Source organism: Symphalangus syndactylus, chromosome 24 (assembly GCF_028878055.3).
Source record: "Symphalangus syndactylus isolate Jambi chromosome 24, NHGRI_mSymSyn1-v2.1_pri, whole genome shotgun sequence".
NCBI classification, from domain to species: Eukaryota; Metazoa; Chordata; class Mammalia; order Primates; family Hylobatidae; genus Symphalangus; species Symphalangus syndactylus.
Window position 1 is genome coordinate 58,002,972 of NC_072446.2, and position 22,894 is coordinate 58,025,865.

The window sequence follows — 22,894 nt, forward strand, 5'->3', positions numbered from 1 at the left end:
AGAAAGAGGGGAAGGGAGTGTTAGTTAAATGGTGTCTTACTGAAGACTGGAAGAGAGAAACTGACCTGTGCAGAAAAACTCCGTAATATTTTGTGAAAAGAAGTGGCTATTTTCAATCCAAATTATCTTAGGTGGGGTTTGGAAGCGGCTTCCCATCAAATGGTTTATTGAGGGAGGGCTGTCAAGAGGAGCCTGTGAGGGCAGAGGATGAGCATGGGTTTTGCTGTTAGCTGGAGTGCAGCCTCGACCTCATCCCAGCGGGCATCGGGAGTGTGAATGGACTCCAGGATGGATCTGCTACAGGAAAGGTGGGGGCAGGGACTTTTTTACCCCCATTTCAGTCTGACCTTGGCTGAGGGCTGTGTCTGCCCTGGGCGAGGTCAGGCAGACACTCCTGAGCATCTGGAAGGTCACTTGCCCAGTGCTGATTCCTTAAAGAAGGGGACAGCCAGAAGCCACACGACAGCTGGGACATGCACTGACCCAGAAAAGCAGTCTGGATGGGAAGCCAGCAGCAGCCACTATATAACTGAGGGACTTGCTGTACTTCAGTGAAGTTGACAGGATCACTGAGGCCAACATGGGAAATTCTGCCTGCTGACCAGCTCAAAATAGAGAGAGGGGACATGAGCTTCCAGGAAATGAATGTGTATTCAGTTCACAGCCTGTGAAAAACATGGGCCTTTATATTTATAGGACATAATATAGTATTTATAGGATATTCTTTTGGATTTATTTAAGTGTTTTAGGTTGAACAGGCTAGGATGCTTCCTAAGAATGGCTCTCTGTTGAAGTAAACGATTTGCTTTGGGAGGAGAGGGAGGAGATCTGTATTTTAGAGGAAAAAATAATAACCAGCCCTTGCAAGCACAAGACTCTGCACTGAGTGTCCACACCCTCCCTACTCAAAGGGTGGTCCGCGGACCGGCAGTGCCAGAGTCCCCAGAAGCGAGCATGCGGGAAATGCAGACTATTGCTTTGGAAGTGCCCGATGTGCCCGGCCCATCATTTAAGTCCCGCATTTATGGGAAGTGTTTCATTTTGCTCATTTGTAAAATGACTACGTATTCTGTAAAAGATTTCAGACAATACCCGGCCGGGCGCGGTGGCTCACGCTTGTAATCCCAGCACTTTGGGAGGCCGAGGCGGGCGGATCACGAGGTCAGGAGATCGAGACCACGGTGAAACCCCGTCTCTACTAAAAATACAAAAAATTAGCCGGGCGTGTTGGCGGGCGCCTGTAGTCCCAGCTACTCGGAGAGGCTGAGGCAGGAGAATGGCGTGAACCCGGGAGGCGGAGCTTGCAGTGAGCCTAGATCGCGCCACTGCACTCCAGCCTGGGCGACAGAGCGAGACTCCGTCTCAAAAAAAAAAAAAAAAAAAAAAAAAAAGATTTCAGACAATATAAAAAGCTGCAGAGAAGACAGTGTAAAGGGCCATAAACAGGTGAGAAGGGCACACACATCCGTGGGGCTCCCGGCTAAGGCTTTGCAGGGAGCCATGTGGCGCAGGGAGGTCATAAACCCGCGCTGGTTATAACTTAACAATGCTAGCTGGAATAAAGGAGACAGTTCAGGGCTCATGCCATTCCTGGGGAAGCTGCTGAGTTCCACAGGGTGAAGCCGAGGAATTCCAATTCTGAGCTCAGGGAGGTGGGGGGGGCACCGGCCCCGCCCTCTAGGGCGCCTTCTGTCCTTATCTTCCATCGGGGGCTACATTCAGAGGGAGGAAAAGGCACACAAATCCCGTCTTGATTAAAGAAGAGAAAACAATGGTGTCTTTGTTTGGAGCCCAAAGGGAAGAATTGACTCGATTGGGAAAAATGCAGATTGGGAGATGTTTGGAGTGGGGCAGATGGAGAAGAAAGAATCAAGTCACCTCCACCCCTAGTGGCCTGAATGCTGTCATGCGGAATTGCCTGGTCCAGTTAACAAACCCTCGCTTCATTGTTTTATTTTTAATTTGTATTTTATCTTAATTTACTTTTTAGCTAAAAAGGTAATATGTTCATTAGGAGATAAAAGGAAAGAAAAAATGTAAACTCCCTTCACATGCCCCAAGCCCCAGTTCCACCATTTAATTTTTTTCCCAAAAGTTTTTAATGTATATTGCTTTTTCATATAATATATATTTTGGAGCCAGGCACAGTGGCTCACACCTGTAATCCCTGCACTTTGGGAGGCCGAGGCAGGCTAATCACTTGAGGTGAAGAGTTCGAGACCGGCCTGGCCAGCATGGTGAAACCCTGTCTCTACTAAAAACACAAAAATTAGCTGGGCATGTTGGCTGGCGCCTGTAATCCCAGCTACTCAGGAGGCTGAGGCAGGAGAATCGCTTGAACTCGAGAGGCAGAGGCTGCAGTGAGCTGAGATGGTGCCACTGCACCCCAGCCTGGGCAACAGAGTGAGACTCCATCTCAAAATAATAATAATAATAAAAGAAATCATGACAAAATTTCCAATATTGAGGGACTGTGCTTTTCCTATTCCTCAATTGATGACATTTGTTTCCATTTGCAGATTTCCTTCCTTCCTCCCTTCCTCCCTCCCTTCCTTCCTTCTTTTTTCTTTTCTTTTCTTTCCTTTCTTTCTTTCTCTCTTTCTCTCTCTCCTTCCTTCCTTCTTTCCTTCCTTCATTTCCTTTCCTTTCCTTTCTTTCTCTTTCTTTCTCTCTGTCTCTTCTTTCCTTCCCTTCTTCCTCCCTTCCTTCCTTTCTTCTTTCCTTCCTTCTTTCCTTTCTTTCATTTCAGGCAATCCTACCATGAGTATATCTTGTATATCCTTCGCCTCCCTGTGTGAGTCTTCCTGTAGGATAATTTTCCTGATGTGAAATTGCTGGGCCAAAGGATAGATACACTGTGATTTTTTTTTTTATGGCCATTGCCAAATTGCCTTCCAGGGAGGCTGCCGTAAATGTCCACTCCCACAAGCATGCCTGTAAAAATCTTCTCACTGAAGTTCACCTTCGGATAAAGTTCAGTAAAGGAGCAGTTGAACTACAGCAAGGAAAGCAACTAGAAAGTTCCAAAGTGAAGAATTTTCCTTGAGGATGTATGCATGAAGCTTGATTTGCTATTAGGGGTAAAAAAATTGAAAACAACAAACCCTTTTTGATAACCCAATAAACAATATTTTTTGGACTAGGTAGGACAGGCTGATGGTACAAAATTCAAAAGGGCAGACGGGAAAGCAGTCCCCCCTCTCCTCCACCAGCCACATTTAAAAAAATTATCCTTTTCTTTTGTTGTGAAATAAGTAACACATACAAAAGTATACATATAGGTACAGTTTAAAGACAAATCTGCAAAATACTCATATGCCCAGCAGCCAGCTTATTTTTTTTTTTTTTTTTTTTTTCTGAGATAGAGTCTCACTCTGTTACCCAGGTTGGAGTTCAGTGGCGCCATCTCAGCTCACTGCAACCTCTGCCTCCCGGATTCCAGCGAGTATCCTGCCTTGGCCTCCCAAGTAGCTGGGATTACAGGCACTTGCCACCATGCCTGGCTAAACTTTTTTTGTATTTTTTAGTAGAGGCAGGGTTTCACCATATTGGCCAGGCTGGTCAGCAGCCAGCTTATGAATGAGGCTTACCTGCATTATGTTGAGCTGTATCCCATTGAGAACTTAGTCTATCTCGGCTAATCCTCACCGCAGCCATGCAACAGCTATGACACCCCTGTGACAGGTGAGGAAACAGCCTTTCGGGCTGGAGCAGCCTGCCCCTGTTTCAGTTAATGAGCAGCAGATCTGCAGCCTGGCTCTTCAGTGGCCTTGGACTCACAGTCGTATGGGTGTCAGTAGGTTAATGACGTCTAGTGCATGGGTGGTGCTCTTCGGTTCCCATGTCCTGCTTTAGACACAGGCATGGTTGGCCTTTGCATGAGAGCACCAAGATGGGTGAGCCTCAGTGGTGGGAGGGGCCTTGGCATCAGTCCCTCTTGCCCAGGGCTCCTCTCTGGCCACCTTTGTCCCCCTGAATGTGTGGGTGATGGGGGTGCTCTGGGAGGGAGGTGCTTGTTCCCAAGCCTAGAAAGGGTCACCAAGGGGCTGCCGCATGGCAGTGCCTGCACCAATGAATGAGGGGTGAATGGTGGCATTTACACTAGAAAATGGGGAAGCAGAAGTGCTGGGGCACAGAGCAGTGCATTTGGCAAAAGTCAGAAGTGCCGTAACTGGAGATTGCTGGGCCTATGTCTCCTTCCAATCTCTGCCTGCGAGTCACTCATCTTCCAAGCCAGGCTCTAATTCTACCTGCTCCCTGGAAAAAAAAGCCCCCACTGCCATCATCTCTGTTGTTCGCATGATGCAGGGCTTCGGAATCTTCTAGCCTTTGCTATCCAGGCCTTGCTGGGTATTCTGCTAATATCAGAGGATGTGTTGACTGAAGAGAGGAAGGAGATGTGGCCCTGTGCACACGGGGCTGAGTGGTGGCCTGGCTGGCCTCTCCTAGGGGGCAGATCACCTTTGAGGATGGGAACCTCCGGGAGTTTGTTGCATCCAGGTTAAAGCCTGATGTAAGTGTGCCAGCTTCCCCATATTTTTAGTTTGGATGTTTTAAAACAGCAGTCAGTTATTTCTACTAACTAGTGAAAGGAGCAACTAACCTCTGGGTGGATTTCTGCTCTGATGAGCCGAAGGTTTGAAATCGGGTTTGCCGCTTGATCTGCTGGGTAGTGGGAGCTAGCTGCTCGCTGCTGCATGGGCCCAGAAGGCCGGGAAAACACAAAGTCTGCTGCAAACATGAAAGCTAGAGTGGGCGCGTTCCTTAGGAGAGAAGTCTGTAGTCCTTGCCTATGTGGAAAACTAGTCCCAAAGATGTGGCCTTTCTTTCCTGGAACCAACAGAGCTCATCCATTCATTCAATATTTTGATTTTTAAAATATTGCCTTAAAACTTTCTTAACCTTGGTTGGTGAGGGTTTGTTTGTTTGTTTTTTGTCTTTTTGAGACAAGGTCTCACTCTGTCGCCCAGGCTGGAGTGTAGTGGTGCGATCATGGCTCACTGTAGCCTTGAACTCCTGGGTTCCAGTGATTTCTCCCACCTTAGCCTCCTGAGTAGCTGGGACCACAGGGGCATGCCACCATGCCCAGATAATTTTTTACTTTTTTGTAAAGACGGGGATCTCCCCATGTTCGCCAGGCTAGTCTCGAACTCCTGGACTCAAGAGATCCTCCTGCCTTGGCCTCCCGAAGTGCTGGGATTACAGGTGTGAGCCATGCACCCATCCTAGAATAGTTTTAAGAAAAAAGGTGGGAGATTCATTGTCATTACACTGCCCAGAAGGAACTACAGTTAATACGAAAATTATTATTATTAATACTGGCAGGTGGTTGGAGATGGGAAGTAGTACAGACAGGGATGCAATGGCAAGTGTAAACCTTCACCACCCTCCAGACCTTCTCTCCAGAACCCCAGGTTTATGTTTCAGAAAAATGTACATCCGTGCATATGCCAGTGTGAATGTGCATTTATTTAGAACTCTCGTTTTCATACTTGGCTGCACACTAGAGCCTCCTGGGGAAGCTTTAAAAAATTCTCCTGCTCAGGCAACACCCAGAGATGACATATATTTATTAATCTTAAAATATATATGTAGGCCGGGCATGGTGGCTCATGCCTGTAATCCCAGCACTTTGGGAGGCCGAGGCAGGTGGATCTCCGAGGTCAGGAGTTCAAGATCAGCCTGGTCAACATGGTGAAACCCGGTCTCTACTAAAAAAATGCAAAAGTTAGCCGGGCATTGTAGCAGGCACCTGTGGTCCCAGCTACTCGGGAGGCTGAGGCAGGATACTCGCTTGAACCCAGGAGGCGGAGGTTGCAGTGAGCCGAGATTGTGCCACTGCACTGCAGCCTGGGAGACAGAGTGAGACTCCTTCTCAAAAAATAAAATAAAGTAAAATATAAAATAAAATAAAATAAAATAAAATAGTGCATACATATAATTTGTAGAAAACATGAAGGATCACAAGAAACTTGCGAGTTAGGACTAGGGAAGGAGAGGTGCATGGGGTGACAAAGGGATCTTTTCTGTTTTATTTTTTTAATTTACTGCTGTTTTTCACCATAAAACTGGGGGTATATTACTTTTAAATTTAAACAACTATTAATAGTAACCTTTTGTTATTTATTTTGTTTGTTTGTTTATTTATTTATTTGCAACAGGGTCTTGCTCTATTGCCCAGGCTGGAGTGCAGTGGCACTATCTCAGCTCACTGCAACCTCTGCCTGCTGGGTTCAAGCAATTTTCGTGCCTCATTCTCCCAGGTAGCTGAGATTACAGATGCGGGCCACCACACCAGGCTAATTTTTGTATTTTTAGTAGAGACGGTGTTTCACTGTATTGGCCAGGCAGGTCTCAAACTCCTGACCTCTGGCGATCCACCCAGCTCGGCCTCCCAAAGTGCTAGGATTACAGGCGTGAGCCACCGCACCCAGCCTATTTTTTATATTTTAATAAAAGGTAACTATTAGGGCCAGGCGCAGTGGTTCATGCCTGTAATCCCAGTACTTTGAGAGGCCAAGGCAGGTGGATCACCTGAGATCGGGAGTTTGACACCAGCCTGGCCAATATAGTGAAACCCCTTCTCTACTAAAAATACAAAAATTAGATGGCTGTGGTGGCGGGCACCTGTAGTCACAGCTACTTGGGAGGCTGAGGCAGGAGAATTGCTTGAACTAGGGAAGCAGAGGTTGCAGTGAGCCGAGATCGTGCCACTGCACTTCAGCCTGAGTGATAGAGCAAGACTCAGTCTCAAAAAAATAAAATATTAAAAATAAAACTGCAGCTTCCCAGTCCCAGCCCCTGACCTAGTGCCTGGGGTCCCTGAGGCAGGCCTGGGAATCTGTACAGGGTCTGCAGGTTTCTCCAGTTGGCACCCTCCTGTCTCTAGGCTCTGGGACAGTCTCGTGGCTGTGGCAGTGGCCCCGTCATGCTCCATGCACCCCCAGTACCACATTCACCCTCTCTCAGCTTCCATGCTTGTGTGACATGTGGCTCCTTCACAGCCATAACCTCTCTTTGAGAGCCTAAGTTAGACCTTACTATGGTGATTTCTTAATTTCATTTATTTATTTATTTACTTATTTATTTTTTTGGAGACAGTCTCGCTCTGTCACCCAGGCTGGAGTGCAGTGGCACAGTCTCGACTCACTGCAACTTCTGCCTCCTGGGTTCAAGCATTTCTCCTGCCTCAGCCTCCCCAGTAGCTGGGATTACAGGCATGTGCCACCATGCCCAGCTAATTTTTGTATCTTTAGTAGAGATGGGGTTTCGCCATGTTGGCCAGGCTGGTCTCAAACTCCTGACCTCAGGTGATCTGCCCACCTCAGCCTCCCAAAGTGCTAGGATCACAGGTGTGAGTCACTGTGCAGCATCCAGCCAATTCGTTTCTTAAAGCCCAGTAAAACTTGCTGATATGACCTACGGGAATTTCCTAGAATCTGTCATGTGAGATTTCTGCTTAGTGTGCTTGCTTCTGTCACATACCAGTCTCAACCTTTAAAAAAAAAAATTCAACTTTGATTTTAGATTCAGGGGGTGCATGTGCAGGTTTGTTTATACGGGTACATTGCATGACGCTGAGATTTGAGGTCCAGATGATCCCGCCACCCAGGTAGTGCGCGTAGTACCCGATGGGGAGTTTGTCAGCCCTGGCCCCTCCCTCTGTCCGCCCTCTGGTAGTCCCCAGTGTCTGTTGTTCCACCTTTAAGTCCCAACCTTCTTTTTGAGTGTGAGCCTCCTATTCAGCCACTGGCTCGAGGGGTGACCTTTGCCGGTGTAGGGTACTGAGCTGGGTATGCTCTGAGGTCTTTGCCCTGCTACTACCTTACCTGACCTCAGGCAAGACCACAGCCAGAATCTTAAAAACCCTAATCTGTGGCTCTTGAAAGCCAAGTTGAGGCCGGGCGTGGTGGCTCAAGCCTGGGGGACAGAGAAAGACTCCGTCTCAAAAAAAAAAAAAAAAAAAAAAAAGAAAGCCAAGTTGAACACTGGAATATCCAGCGATGTTTGTTAAAAATAGATTCCTGGGCCCAGCGCGGTGGCTCGTGCCTGTAATCCCAGCACATCGGGAGGCTGAGGCGGGCAGATCACAAGGTCAGGAGATCGAGACCATCCCGGCTAACATGGTGAAACCCCGTCTCTACTAAAGATACAAAAAATTAGCTGGGTGTGGTGGCGGGCCCCTATAGTCCCAGGTACTCGGGAGGCTGAGGCAGGAGAATAGCGTGAACCTGGGAGGTGGAGCTTGCAGTGAGCTGAGATTGCGCCACTGCACTCCAGCCTGGGTGACAGAGCCAGACTCCATCTCAAAAAAAAAAAAACAAACAAACATAGATTCCTGATTCCTACCCCAGATCCAATGAGTTGGTCTTAGGAGAAGTGAGTTAAGATTTTCAAAAGCTCTCCAGGTGATTCTGAGGCTCTGGCAAGTATGTAAAATACTGTACTGTCCAAGCTCATCTAAATAGTCTGTTACACACACACAGAGTCCATGTTTATATTCTTTATCTGACATTCTGCCATACACATCAGGGTGAGTACCAATCATGGAGGTAGGAGCAGCAGTGCTTTGATGAGGCTGAGCTCGCTGCTCTATATTGTACCTGTGATATCTCAGCTAGAAGGCAGGTCCAATGTTAGCCCAGTTCTAACGCCAGCATGAGATCTTGTTTGGAAATGATATGAAAATCATAACTGCCACAAATGCCTCAGTGTCCTGCCAATGGCCTGGGCATCTGCCATTTCTGAGCACACCTGTCCAAGTGGCAACGGCCCACCCCTGCACCTCTGCCTGAGGAGTTTCCTGCTGGAGCCCAGTCTGTCTGCACAAGGCAGGCAGAAGTGCTGGGGATGGCGAATCAAAGCTACCCAGGAGCAGCCGGCAGCCAGTGACTGACCTCAGCTCCTGGAGGGGCGGGATGATGCCAAGGTGTGTGCCACATTGTCTGCCTGCATTGCATAGCAGGACTGGACCCTGGTTGTCCACCGCATAACTGGCTGGGTAGCTTCTCCTGTACTGGATCCTACCCCTCCCTGCCTCACATCGTTGTTGCCCTATAGGTTCTTCCCAGGATCACCTCTCAAATAAACTACTTGTACTGGAGTCTTTGTCCCAGGCTCTGTTTCTGGGAAAACCCAAATTAATTTTTTTTTTTAATGGAGTCTCACTCTGTTGCCCAGACTGGAGTGCAGTGGCTCGATCTCAGCTCACTGCAACCTCCACCTCCTGGGTTCCAGTGATTCTCCTTCCTCAGCCTCCCGAGTTGCTGGGACTATGGGTGTGCGCCACCATGCCTGGCTAGTTTTTTGTATTTTCAGTAGAGACGGGGTTTCACTATGTTGGCCAGGCTGGTCTCGAACTCCTGACCTCAAGTCATCCGCCCGCCTTGGCCTCCCAAAGTGCTGGGATTACAGGCGTGAGCCACTGCACCTGGCCCGAATTAATTTTTTTTTTAAAGTTTACTTTGCTCACAATAATATGAAAACATTAAGGTATGCGAGTTGGAAGAATAAAAATCTTCCTCCCTAAAGCAGGTGGTGGTTTTGTTTGTTTGTTTGTTTGTTTTCTATGTTGGCATCTGTTTGTGTTAGGTTTGCTCAGGTGGATGCTATGATTTTTTGAAGACAGTTTTATCTCCTGCTGTAACCATTGTCCTCATGCTGCCATGAATCCTTGGTCAGGATGACTTTTACTGGCTTCATATTGGGTGGTTCTGGCTTGGCCATGACCAATCGATGCTGTGTCTGTCCCTCGTCCTTGCAGGCATTCGTCCCTACAAATGCAATGTCTGCAATAAAGCCTTCACCCAGCGCTGCTCTCTGGAGTCCCACCTGAAGAAAATCCACGGGGTGCAGCAGCAGTACGCCTATAAGCAGCGGCGGGACAAGCTCTATGTCTGCGAGGATTGCGGCTACACGGGCCCCACCCAGGAGGACCTGTACCTGCATGTGAACAGTGCCCATCCGGGCAGCTCGTTTCTCAAAAAGACATCTAAAAAACTGGCAGCCCTTTTGCAGGGCAAGCTGGCATCTGCACATCAGGAGAATACCAGCCTGAGTGAGGAGGAGGAGAGGAAGTGAGGAGAAGGAAGGGGAGGACAGACGTTCACACTGCCACGTATGTCTACGTGGATTTTTGGTTTTCAGCGTCCCCCACCCCACTGGCTCTTCTTAATTAGAAGTGACCAGTTCACCTCTGTGTCCTTTTGAAACATCAGCAGTAGGGTCCATTCCAAGATTGTCAGTTACCGTAGTGACGTCAGGCCGTGTAACCTGTGTCCTGTCTGGCGCGCTTGCTTGCATTCACCAAAGTTTGTTTTCCACGATCCTGATGGCCAAGAACACCGTGTGGGATTTTATTTTTCCCCCAAGGATTTTCACACATGGAACGAGAGGTATTTCTTAGAGAGATCATCATTTTATGGTGCCTTGAAATAAAAATACTTCTACTTGAAATGCTGTTTAAGCAAGGAAAATGAATTTTGTTATTCTGAAAGAGTTTACAGAAATTATTTTAATAAACGAAATGTTCTTGTGAAGCTTTTAAAAGCAAAACGGAACATTGACCTACAGCTCTCTGTTCAGGGCTTATTGTGTGATGTTTAATTTTAGGTTATTGAGGTGGGGAGGTTGATTACTTTGTATTAGTTGTGTGGGTTTGAAGAAGCAGATTTTCCTCTCTTTTTTTTTGTTTCTGAGACAAGTTCTCACTCTGTCGCCCAGGCTGGAGTGCAGTGGCACGATCATAGCTCACTGCAACCTTGACCTCCCAGGCTCAGGTAATCCTCCCACTTCAGCCTCCCGAGTAGCTGGGACTACAGGTGTGTGCCACTATGTCCAGCTAATTTTTGTATTTTTTGTAGAGATGGGGTTTTGCTATGTTGTCCAGGCTGAGAAGCAAATCTTGACTGTTGGGTGGAAGAACAAACAGCCAATTGGAAAAACCTGCACTGAGGGGCTGGCTCACGCAGGCTGGTGGGCAGAGATGCCTGGGGGTGGCATGGCAGGGAACTCAACTCTTAGATCTGTTTTTATGGGCCTGGTCTCTTTTTCTGCAGAGGTCTTGGCTTTCTGCGGTTAGGATGCGCTGGCCGAAGGCTCTTCTCCCTCCCTTGAATGGGCTCTGGGGCCAACCCTGGAGCATGAGAAATGCTGGCTCCTCACTTGCAGGTGGGATAACAGTGCCAGGAGTTCCCTCAGGGTGTGTGACAGCTGAGTGCAGTGACCTCTGCTACCTCCATCTCCTCACCTTGGAGGCCTGCGTCAGAGCCATGGGAGGTGAGACCCTGATGGGGTAAAACGTGGGCAGCTGGCCATGTGGGGCGGGGGAGGTTTCTTCATCCTGACTGCCTGGGGGGGTATTTGCCTCAGGCTGGGAGCTGTTGCCTGAATTGAGTAGGAAGTTCGGATCACCTACACCCCGGTCAGCAACACCCCATCACCTACACCCTGATCACCTACACCCTGGTTGCCAACATCCCATGACCTACACCTCAATCACCTTGACCCCATCACCTACACCCTGATCACCTACACCCTGATCACCTATACCCTGGTCACCTACACCCCGATGACCTACACCCCAATCACCTACACCCTGATCACCTCCACCCAATCACCAACACCCCATCACCTACACCTCTATCACCTTGACCCCGATCACCTACATCCCATTGCCTACACCCTGATCACCTATACCCCATCACCTACACCTCAATCATCTACACTCCATCGCCTACACGCCATCACCTACACCTCATCACCCATACCCTGATCACCTACACCCCATCCCCTATACCCCATCGCTTACACCCTGATCACCTATACCCTGATCACCTACACCCCAGTCACCTACACCTGATCATCTACACCCCACCACCTATACCCCTTCACTTACACCCTGATCACCTACACCCCAATCACCTACACCCTGATCATCTATACCCCATCACCTATACCCATCACCTATACCCCATCACCTATACCACGATCATCTACACCCCACCACCTATACCCCATCACTTACACCCTGATCACCTACACCCCAATCACCAACACCCCATCACCTACACCTCGATCATCTATACCCCATCACCTACACCTCGATCATCTATACCCCAATCATCTACACCCCATCACCTACATCCTGATCACCTATACCCCGATCACCTACACCCTATCACCTACATCCCATTGTCTTTTATTACCCACTCCCTGTCCCCTGGGTACCACCTGGGCCACTTCTTGGTCTAGGGAAACATCCAGATGAGGAGGCCCTTGTCTTATTTTCTCTCTCCCTGCTTCCTCCCTTCCCTTTCCCCTCCCTCCTTTCCTTCCACCTTCTCCTCTCCTTCTCTCCCACACTGTGCGCCAGGCATTATGCCAAGATCTGGACATTTTAAGTGGCGTGTCCTATAGCTTGAGTCAACATTTCTCTTACAATTAAGCGCTTTTGTTTCAGAAGGAGAGGAAATGAACCCTTTTTGGGCAGTGAGCTAGGTAGTCCTCACTGGGCAGATGTTTTCTGGAAGAATCCTCAGAGCACCCCTGGGGTCACAGCCCTGTTTCCATGAGTAGAGGAGGCAACTGCAGAGGCTGTCCTCTGGCGGTCAGAGGCAGAGGCCAGGAATCCTAAGTCTAGTCAGAACACCTCTATTTTCCCCCTCTCCTCACCCTCCCTACAAAAAAGAAAGCAGGCCTGGTGCGGTGGCTCACGCCTGTAATCCCAGCACTTTGGGAGGCTGAGGTGGGCAGATCACAAGGTCAGGAGATCGAGACCATCCTGGCGAACATGACGAAACCCCATCTCTACTAAAAATACAAAAAAATTAGCCAGGCGTGGTGGCGGGTGCCTGTAGTCCCAGCTACTCGGGAGGCTGAGGCAGGAGAATGGCATGAACCCAGGAGGCAGAGCTGGCAGTGAGCCGAGATTGCGCCACTGTACTCCAGCCTGGGTGACAAAGCGAGACTCTGTCTCCAAAAAAAAAAAAAAAAAGAAAGAAAGCAAAGGCCTCAGGCTGGACTGGGACCATGCAGAGGCAGGTATGAGACCAGGGCTGACTGGGGGATCCTTACACCTCTGCTGTTTAAGCTGGCAAGTTTCAGGGACCCTGGGGCCTTGCTTTGCCTCATCTGAAGCTCCAGGTTCCTGGGCTTAGGCTGTAGAACTCAACAGTCTAAATGGCCCCATTCAGGCAGCAGCAGCAGGGGTTGAACCTGGCACTCAAGTCTCACAGGTGCAGCCTCCCAGGACAGCAAGTGCTGAGGATCAACCCTGACTCCAGAGGGCAGAGTACTAACATTGTGTTCCTCTTAGCACCTGCTGCCGAGGAAGGTGCCGCTGGAAGGCGGTTGATTTGCTTTCTGCTTGGTTATCTGGGTCATGTAGACAACAAAAGTGAGCGTTCTTAGAAAGGAATATCCAAATGACAAGCTGTTTTGCAAAGGGAATTGTGAACCAGCCAACGTTCTCTTTAGGGTCAGGTTTTTATTTAACAGAGCTCTTGGTTGCAAGAGACAGAAACCCAGTGTAAAACAACTTCAGCAGAAAAGGGAATGTAGTAGCTGAAAAGCCTAGGGTTGTTCCAGTTTCAGGGGTGGCCAGATCTGGTGCTTATGTGATGTCATCCTCTCTTACCTCCCTCTCTGTCTTTTAGCTCGATTTCCCCCATGGTGGCTTCCTTCTCAGGCAGGCGCAAATGGAGGCTGGATGGCCACCCACAGCTCTGGACTTCTGCCTCACAGTGCAGCCACTCAGTAGGAGGGTTTCTCTTGCAGGCTAAGATCTTGGGCAGATTTGGCTCTGGGACCCACCCTCAACTAATCACCGTGCCCTGGGCAATGTGCGGCTCTCTTAGCTCAGGCCTAAGCCCCTCCCTCCCCTGAATTGAGTGGAGAGAGCGCAGGTCAGCTACACCCCTGGTCTGGGAGCAGTGGGAAAGGGATTCTCCAGCAGAATCAGGATACCATGGCCAAAAGAAGTGGACGGTGGACGGCTGTGCTAGTTAAGATAAGGCGTGGCTGGGCCGGGTGCGGTGGCTCACACCTGTAATCCCAGCACTTTGGGAGACCAAGGCGGGAGGATCACTTGAGGTCAGGAATTCGAAACCAGCCTGACCAACATGGTGAAACTCCGTCTCTACTAAAACTACAAAAATCAGCTGGGCGTGGTGGCGGGTGCCTGTAATCCCAGCTACTTAGGAGGCTGAAGCATGAGAATCGCTTGAACCCAGGAGGCAGAGTTTGCAGTGAGCCAAGATCGCACCACTGCACTCCAGCCTGGCGAAAGAGCAAGACTCCATCTCTAAAACAAAACAAAACAAAAGATCAGGCGTGGCTGCTGTAACAAAGACTCCCAACACACCTATGGCTTAAAGAAGAGAGAGCGTTGTTTCTCATGTAGTAGTTCTGGGTTGGGAGTTCTCCTCCATGCCATCACTTGGGGGCCCAGAGTTTTCCCTTGTGTTGCTCTGCCATGCCCTAGGATAATGCCATCATATGTGTGGTAGAAGCTGGGTTTCTATGGGTCTCAGCTGATCGGAGAGCTGTCTTGAAGAAGCAAATCTTGAGTGTTGGGTGGAAGAACAAATGACTGATTGGAAAAACCTGCACTGAGGGTCTGGCTCATGCAAGCTGGTGGGCAGAGACACCTGGGAGTGACTTGGCAGGGAGCTCAACAATTTGGGCTCTTTTTAAGGCCCTGGTCTCTCTTTTTTTAATATATTTTTGGTTTCCCCAGAAGCCAATTCTGAGGCAAGGATTAAAGTTCAAGTGGGGCTGGGCACAGTGGCTCACGCCTGTAATCACAGCACTTTGGGAGGCCGAGACGGGTGGATCACAAGGTCAGGAGTTTGAGACCAGCATGGCCAACGTGGTGAAACCCCGTGTATACCGAAAATACAAAAATTAGCCAGGCGTGGTGGTAGGCTCCTGTAATCCCAGCTACTCAGGAGGCTGAGGCAGGAGAATCGCTTGAACCCAGGAAGCAGAAGTTGCAGTGAGCCAAGATTGTGCCATTGCACTCCAACCTGGGCAACGAGAGCAAGACTCCATCTCAAAAAAAAAAAAAAAAAAGTTCAAGTGGATTGTTTAGGAAGCAATCCCAGAGAGTATCTGCAGGGGATTAGGGAGGCGTGACAGGAAGAAAAACGCCCATGTGGGGAACAGAATCAAGGAAGTTACTGCTGTGGGTAACTGGTGCTTAATCGCCCTGGGCCCTCTGGGAGGCAGTACAGCACATGTCTCAGAGTTATCCCACTGCAGATGCATAGGACACTGTCCACAACTTTCCATCCATCATTGGTTGAAGGCTGCTGACATTAGGGCCCTTCCAACTTGCCCTGTGCACTGGCCAAGCATGCTTCCTCTGCCAGGATAATCTCCAGAGGCTAGCTGTAAGCAGCTTTCAGCACATGGACCTGAAAGCCAGCAAAACCCAGTGAGATGATGAATGTGTCTGGTAAAGGTGTGGAAGAGTCACAGCCCCTACCTGAAGACACTGGCCTGGGTATGGCCCTTCCATTCCCATTCCATAGGGAGAATTTAGTCACATTAACTAGAGGGGTGGAGAAAAGCAGGCGTCTCAGCCACAATACTTCTGTGCAGCAGAATGGGGATGGATTACGGTGGATGACTGAAAGTCTCTACCATGGCAGGCAAAGTCAACTGACGTCCACTTGAACCTTTTTTGCTCCCTCCTCCTCCCAACTCTATTTACCTGTCCTGCTCTCAGCCAGTTGCTAGGAAATCCAGCCAAAGTGCCCAAAACCATGACTTAGGGTTCTCAGGCTGGCAGCCCTGGAGCCTTGGGTCTGAAGGTGTTGGGCATGGAGACCCATGAGCTATTAACCTGTACCGAGTCCACCCAGCACTATCTGCTTTGGGTTGGTGTTAGTTTAGCACCATGTGGATATGCTGATGCTTGTGCTAGTCAGAAGTGCCTACTGGTTATTCATTTTGGAGAATGGGATCTGTTTTCAATCAATGTGATTTATTTTGTGAATGTCTTAAGTTGGGTCCTAGAAGCGGAGTCTCAGACAAGGATTCTGGGGTAAGTGATTTATCGAGGGAGGCTCTCAGGAGAAACCAAGAAGGAGGTGAGGGAAGCAAGGGAGGTACAGCAGAGGAAGAAACTCAGCAAAGATGCGGGGTCGGCTGATGTCCAGCCTCAGCCTGATTCCAGGCAGCTCTGGGCATGAATGGCACCACCGAAGTTGTCCCACCTTGAGGCAAGGGGGCCCGTCGTCAGCTGTGGGCTACCCCTGGTCGGGGAAGGCATAACCACTGGGCATTTTCAGCAGTAGCAACTGTGAGCTGTTTAGTAGTCAATGCTCTGAGCAGCTGTAGGCTGGCTCTCTAAAGGTCTCCAAGCAGGGGAAGAGAAATCATAGGGATGGATTCTTAGGGGTGAAAAAGACTGTGGTCCACAGAATCTGGCTACATCCCTCTGGAACATTTGCATTTTGATAAAGGACTTGCTTTTGGAGCTAAGGAGTGAATCATTTATTGCAAATTATGTGGCATTTTCAGAAGAAGATAATATATAGAAATGTACACAAACGAAAGTCATATCTGCAAACGAGTCCCTTATCTGCCAAGCCTCTCCTCTACCATTGTAATTAACCACTGTTATTAGCTCCTCCTGTAACTTTCCTGAGTTTCTTTACCCATATATAAGCAAACATGAATGTGTGTATTCTTGCTGTCCACTGTTTCTTCTTCTTTTAGCATTTTAATTAGCAGATAGCATATTATACATACTGTTTGGCACTTTGCATTTTTCTTTTTTCTTCTTTTAAATTTTAAGTGGTTTTTTTTTTTTTTTTTTTTTTTTTTTGAGACGGAGTCTTGCTCTGTCACCCAGGCTGGAGTGCAGTGGCCCGACCTCAGCTCACTGCAAGCTCCGCCTCCCGGGTTCACGCCATTCTCCTGCCTCAGCCTCCCAAGTAGCTGGGACTACAGGCGCCTGCCACCGCGCCCGGCTAATTTTTTTTTGTATTTTTAGTAGAGACGAGGTTTCACTGTGTTAGCCAGGAGGGTCTCGATCTCCTGACCTCGTGATCCGCCCGTCTCGGCCTCCCAAAGTGCTGGGATTACAGGCGTGAGCCACCGCGCCCGGCCTTAAATTTTAAGTTTTAATTGTTGTGGGTACATAGTAGGTGTATATGCATTTTTCTTTTAATAGTACATCTAGTAGTTCTTTCCAAAATAGTACAAAAAAGTGTTCTCATACAAAAAAATTAGCCGGGCATGGTGGTGTGTACCTGTAATCCCAGCTACTCGGGAGGCTGAGGCAAGAGAATCGCTTGAACCTGGGAGGCAGAGGTTGCAGTGAGCCAAGATTGTGTCACTGCACTCCAGCCTGGGGGACAGAGTGGACTCCACCTCAAAAAAAAAAAAAAAAAGTGTTCTCATTCTTCTTTACAGCTATCTGGTATTGTATTATATGGATGTGCCATAATTTAGGCTATCAGTCTTCTATTGATAGGCAGTGACATTATTTCCAATGTTTTACTACTATGGAGAATGCTACAATGAGTAACTTTATACACATGTCATTTCATATAGGTGCAAATATATCTGTGGGATAAATTCCCAGAAATGCAATGGTTAGAGCTAACAATTTCATACAATTAAGGGTCATTTGTAGTTCCTTCTTCTGTGAACTGCTTTAATGCCCCTTTTTCCACTGGGGTGTTGGTCTTTTTCTCTGCCTAACTTCTGGAAGTTTTAGGTTTTTTTCAAAATGTATCAGGAAGTTTGGCCCATTATGATGTAAGCTGCTGGTTTTTATAATGTTGATAGATATGGCCCAATTACCCTACCTGAAGGTTGTACTGTTTGTGATGTGTGAGAGTGCCCATGACCTCACCACCCTGCCAGTGTTGTCTTGCTATGGTTTGGGATGTCTGCCAATCTGATATGGAAGAAATAGGTTTTCGGTGTAGTTTTATTTTATATTTTGTTATATTTGAGAGAGAGTGAATGCTTTTTCATATGATTAAGGGCCATTTGTACAGTCTATGTGCATGGGATTGGTTCCAGGACCCCTACAGATACCAAAATCCACAGATGCTCAAGTCCCTGATGTAAAATTGTGTAGTATTGGCTGGGCACCGTGGCTCACACCTGTAATCCCAGCACTTTGGGAGGCCAAGGCGGGTAGATCACCTGAGCTCAGGAGTTAAAGACCAGCCTGGGCAACATGGGAAAACCCTACCTCTACCAAAAATACAAAAAATTTTCCAGGCTGGTGGCACAGGCCTGTAGTCCCAGCTACTTGGGAGGCTGAGGTGGGAGGATCGCTTGAGCCTGGGAGGCAGAGGTTGCAGTGAGCTGAGATCGCTCCACTGTACTCCAGCCTGGGTGACAGAGTGAGACCCCATCTCAAAAAAAAAAGAAGCATAGTATTTGCATATAACCTATGCACATCCTTCCATATATATATGTGTGTGTGTATATATATATATATGTCCATATATATATATATAAAACTTCTAGGAGTTTTGAGGATCTTTTCAAAATATATCAGGAAGTTTGGCCCATTATGATGTAAGTTGCTGGTTTTTACAATGTTGATAGATATGGCCCGATTATAGATAGATATAGATATAGATATAGATATAGATACACACACACACACACACACATATATGTGTTTTTAAAGATGACGTCTCACTATGTGGTCCAGGCTTGTCTCAAACTCCTGAACTCAAGTGATCCTCTCGCCCCAGCCTCCCAAAGTGCTAGGATTACAGGCATAAGCCACCACTCCCAGCCATTCCATATACTTTAAATCATTTCTAGATTACTTATAATACCTAATACTATGTAAATGCTATACAAATAGTAGTTATGCTTTGTTGTTTTTTATTTATATTATTTTTATTAGGTTTTTTCCTTTTTTTTTTTTTTTTTTTTGAGACAGGGTCTCATTCTGTTGTCCAGGCTGGAGTGTAGTGGCGTAATCTTGGCTCACTGCAGCCTTGACCTCCCAGGCTCAGGTGATCCTCCTGCCTCAGCCTCCTGAGAAGTTGGGACTACAAGCATGTGCTATTACGCCCAGTTAATATTTTGTAGAGTCAGGGTCTCACTATGTTACCCAGGCTGGTCTCAAGCAGTTCTCCGACCTCGGCCTCCCAAAGTGCTAGGATTACAGGCATGAGCCGCTGCTCCTGGCCCCAAATATTTTCAACCTGTCGTTGGTTGAATCCACAATGTAGAACTCTTGGATACAGAGGGCTGACTTTATAGTCCCCTTTTCTGTGAACTGCCTGCCTGAATGTCCATTTTCACACTGGATTTCTGCCTAGCTTGGTCTTTTTTTCTGCCTAATCTCCAGAAGTTTTTTGTTTCTTTGGTTTTTCTGTTTTTGTTTTTGTTTTTTTGAGACAGAGTCTCCTTCTGTCGCCCAGGCTGGAGTGCAATGGCGTGGTCTCGGCTCACTGCAACCTCCGCCTCCCAGGTTCAAGCAGTTCTCCTGCCTCTGTCTCCCGAGCAGCTGGGCTTACAGGCACCCGCCACTACACCTGGCTAATTTTTGTATTTTTAGTAGAGACGGAGTTTCACCCTGTTGGCCAGGCTGGTCTCAAACTCCTGACCTCATGATCCACCCGCCTCAGCCTCCCAAAGTGCTGGGATTACAGGCATGAGCCACCGCACCCAGCCTGATTTTGCTTATTCTGTTTTGTTGTTGTTGTTTTCGTGACCAAGCAGAAGTTTTTGATTTTTATGTACTTTGAGTTGATCCATCTTTTTCTTTCTTTCTTCCTTTTTTTTTTTTTCTTTGAGTAGAGATGAGGTCTTGCTATGTTGCCCAGGTTGGTCTCGAACTCCTGAGCTCAAGCAATCTGCCTGCCTTGGCCTCCCAAAGGGCTGGGGTGACAGGTGTGAGCCACTGCACCCGGCCCATCTTTTTCTTTAATGGCTGCAGGAGACTGAGTCGTAGCTAGAAAGGCTTTCCTACTCCAAGGCGACATCAGAATGCTACGGGGCTTTTTTCTAGGACTTGAATGGCTTCATTTTACCATGTATAAATCTTTGATCCGCTTGGACTATTTCCTGGTGTATAGTGGGAGGTATGGATCCAACTTTATCATTTTCCAGATGGCTGACAAGAGATATTTTTTAGCAGGGAGCCGGTCCAAAACACACCAGAGAACACTTTCTTCAGGAAAAGGTCACATGCCTCAGCAGAAGGTGTTGCGAATTATAGTAAGGAGCAGTTTTCTTTAATTAGCAGTTTTCTTTAATTCATTTGTTCAACAAATATTTTTCAAGTGCCCACTGTGTGTTAGGTACTTTTCTAGATACTGAGGCTAGAAAAAATAGACAAAAGTTTCTGCCTTCAAGGAACTCACGTTCTCTTGGTGGGGGGTGTGGGTAGACAATAGAGAAGCAAGTAAATACACATTATGTTAGAAACTATAGAGAAAAATTAAATGAGGTGTTCTGGTTACTATGGCTGTGCAACTAAATGGGCCCAAACTTATGGATTCTGTGGGTCAAAGATTTGGACAGGGCCTAGCATAGGGGCACAGGAGCAGCTTTCCCTGCCCCACCATGTCTGGGACCTCAGCTGAAAGACTCAAAGGCTGGGGCCTGGGCTTCATCTGAAGGCCAATTCTCTCGTGCACCTGGTAGTTCATGCTGGTGGTTGGCTAGGGGCCTTGATTCCTCTCCACATGGACCTCTCCTTATGGTCTCCTCTCTGTGTGGGCTGGTTTGGTCTCTAAGGACATGGTAGGTTCCAAAGGAGAAGGTCCTAAGAGGAAGAGTCAGGTGGAGGCTGTGTCACAAATTAAGAGCTGGCCTCAAAAGTCCTGCAATGTTGCTTCTGTCACAGTTTGCTTATTAGAAGCCAGTTACTAAAGGCTGGTTCATATTCAAGGGGAGAGAAAGAAAACTCTCCTGGCCAGGTGTGGTGGCTCATGCCTGTAATCCCAGCACTTTGGGAGGCCAAGGCAGGTGGATGGCTTGAGGCCAGGATTCGAGACCAGCCTGGCCAACATGGTGAAACCTCATCTCTACTAAAAATACAAAACTTAGCTGGGTGTGGTGGTACGTGCCTGTAGTCCCAGCTACTCAGAAGGCTGAGGCATGAGAATTGCTTGAACCGGAAGGTGGAGGTTGCAGTGAAATGAGATTGCGCCACTGCACTCCAGCCTGGGTGACAGAGTGAGACCCTGTCTCAAAAAAAGAAGAAAAAAAGAAAACTCTCTTGATGGGAGGAGTGGTTCTAGAAGAACTTGTGGGAACATACGTAACTGTTAGAAAATTTAATTTACCACGTAAAAGAAGGAGAGCTGGGATGAGGTGGAGGTGATGTCGATAGAGATTGGTGTCATTTTGTTTTGATTTTTTTGAGACAGGGTCTCGGTCTGTTGCCCAGGCTGGAGTGCAGTGGTGCAAACATAGCTCACTGCAGCTTTGAACTCCTGGGCTCAAAGGATCCTCCTGCCTCAGCCTCCCGAGTGGCTAGAACTACAGGTATGCACCACCATGCCCAGCTAATTTGTATGTATTTTTTGGAGAGATGGGGTCTTGATATATTGCCTAGACTGATCTCGAATTGTTGGCCTCAGGCAATCCTCTTGCCACAGCCTCACAAAGTGCTGTGATTACAGGCATGGGCCACCGCGCCCAGCTGATGTCATTTTTGTTGTTGTTGTTAGAACAACTCAGGAAAATAAAATTCCTGTTTATTGTTGGACAACATTGTTTCACACATACCTCAAATAGGCAATAAATAAATAAATAAATAAACAGCAACTTCATAGACAAAAAAGGAAAAAAAAGAAACCTTTTATCTCTGGCCCTTTTAACCATCTCATACAAACCAACTACTTATAGTACAGCTAAGCACGTACACAAAAAAGTTACCGGAATGCTTGGAATAAGATTGTTTTTCTGTTGTTGTTTTTGCTTTTCTTACAAGGTTTTATTTCTCCTTTGAGATTATAACGAACGTGGTCACACCACAAGTGAAGTTAGAAGCAGGACAGAGAACGCTGTGAAGGCTGGTTTGGTCATCTGAGATCGTTAAAAATGGCTGACCCTAACAATATGTACAAAAATATAAAATGTAAATTAAAAAATACAGACAAATTTCCTTTTTAAAGTATTTTTAAGGAAAAAAGCGGGGCCTTGGGAAGTTTTGGTTCTTTTTTCCTCCCCTGTTGCAAATTCTCATGGTCTGGGTTGGGTGGTGGAGAGCGCGTGTCATCTGCGGGTGGCAAGGCCCGCGGTGGGTGGGCCTCAATACTCATAGGTGACCACAGGTAGATTCTCAGACGGGAAGTGGAGGGTGAATAGGTCACCCTCCTAACGTTTCCTTTTTTGCTGTCTAGTCATCCTCGTTGGTCTTCTGCTTCTTGGTATCGGCATTGTCATCCTCATCATCTTCAGCTTCCCACTTGACCTAGCAGACTAAGCTTCCTCGTCTTCATCTCCATCCTCTTCCTCACCATCACCTTCTTCTTCCTCCTCGTCTTCCTCCCCACCTTCTTCCTCTTCTTCATCTACTTCATTGTCAGCCTCCTGCTCCCCATTTTCCTCATTAGCCTTCCCATTAGCAGGGGCGTCTCTTCCATTTTCCGCTTCTTCCACAACTTCCTTCTTCTTCAAGTCCTTGGTGGTGATTTTGGAGCTGGTGTCTACAGCTGCGTCTCACATGGTCCGGTACGCCAGTGATCCGATGCAGGGGATTAAAAAGAAAGCGAGAATTCAGGGACTCTGGCGATAAAGTGGCCGGAGTCCGCGGCAGCAAAGGCGGCTGCGGCGAGCAAGGAGCCGTACAAGGAACAATGCAAAGATGGCTTTTCAGAGCAGCCAGTGGGTGATGTCATTTTTTTATATGGGAGTCAGGGACGTGTGACCAGAAAGGAGTGAAAGAAGA

General features: G+C 47.7%; 1 protein-coding gene and 1 pseudogene across 4 annotated transcripts in view; one reads left to right on the forward strand and one right to left on the reverse strand.

Moving 5' to 3' along the window:
• OVOL2 (ovo like zinc finger 2) overlaps window positions 1-10,571 on the forward strand; it is a 112,900-nt gene extending 102,329 nt beyond the window's left edge. For all 4 annotated transcript variants that reach the window (XM_055265363.2, XM_055265364.2, XM_055265362.2 and 1 more), the window contains one exon: window positions 9,764-10,571. In XM_055265363.2, the coding sequence (XP_055121338.1) occupies window positions 9,764-10,080 (317 nt within the window). In that variant the 3' untranslated portion in view covers window positions 10,081-10,571. The remainder of the gene's footprint in view (window positions 1-9,763) is intronic.
• An 11,763-nt stretch (window positions 10,572-22,334) lies between these two features.
• LOC129474684 (prothymosin alpha-like) lies at window positions 22,335-22,671 on the reverse strand (annotated as a pseudogene).
• Window positions 22,672-22,894: the final 223 nt, after the last annotated feature.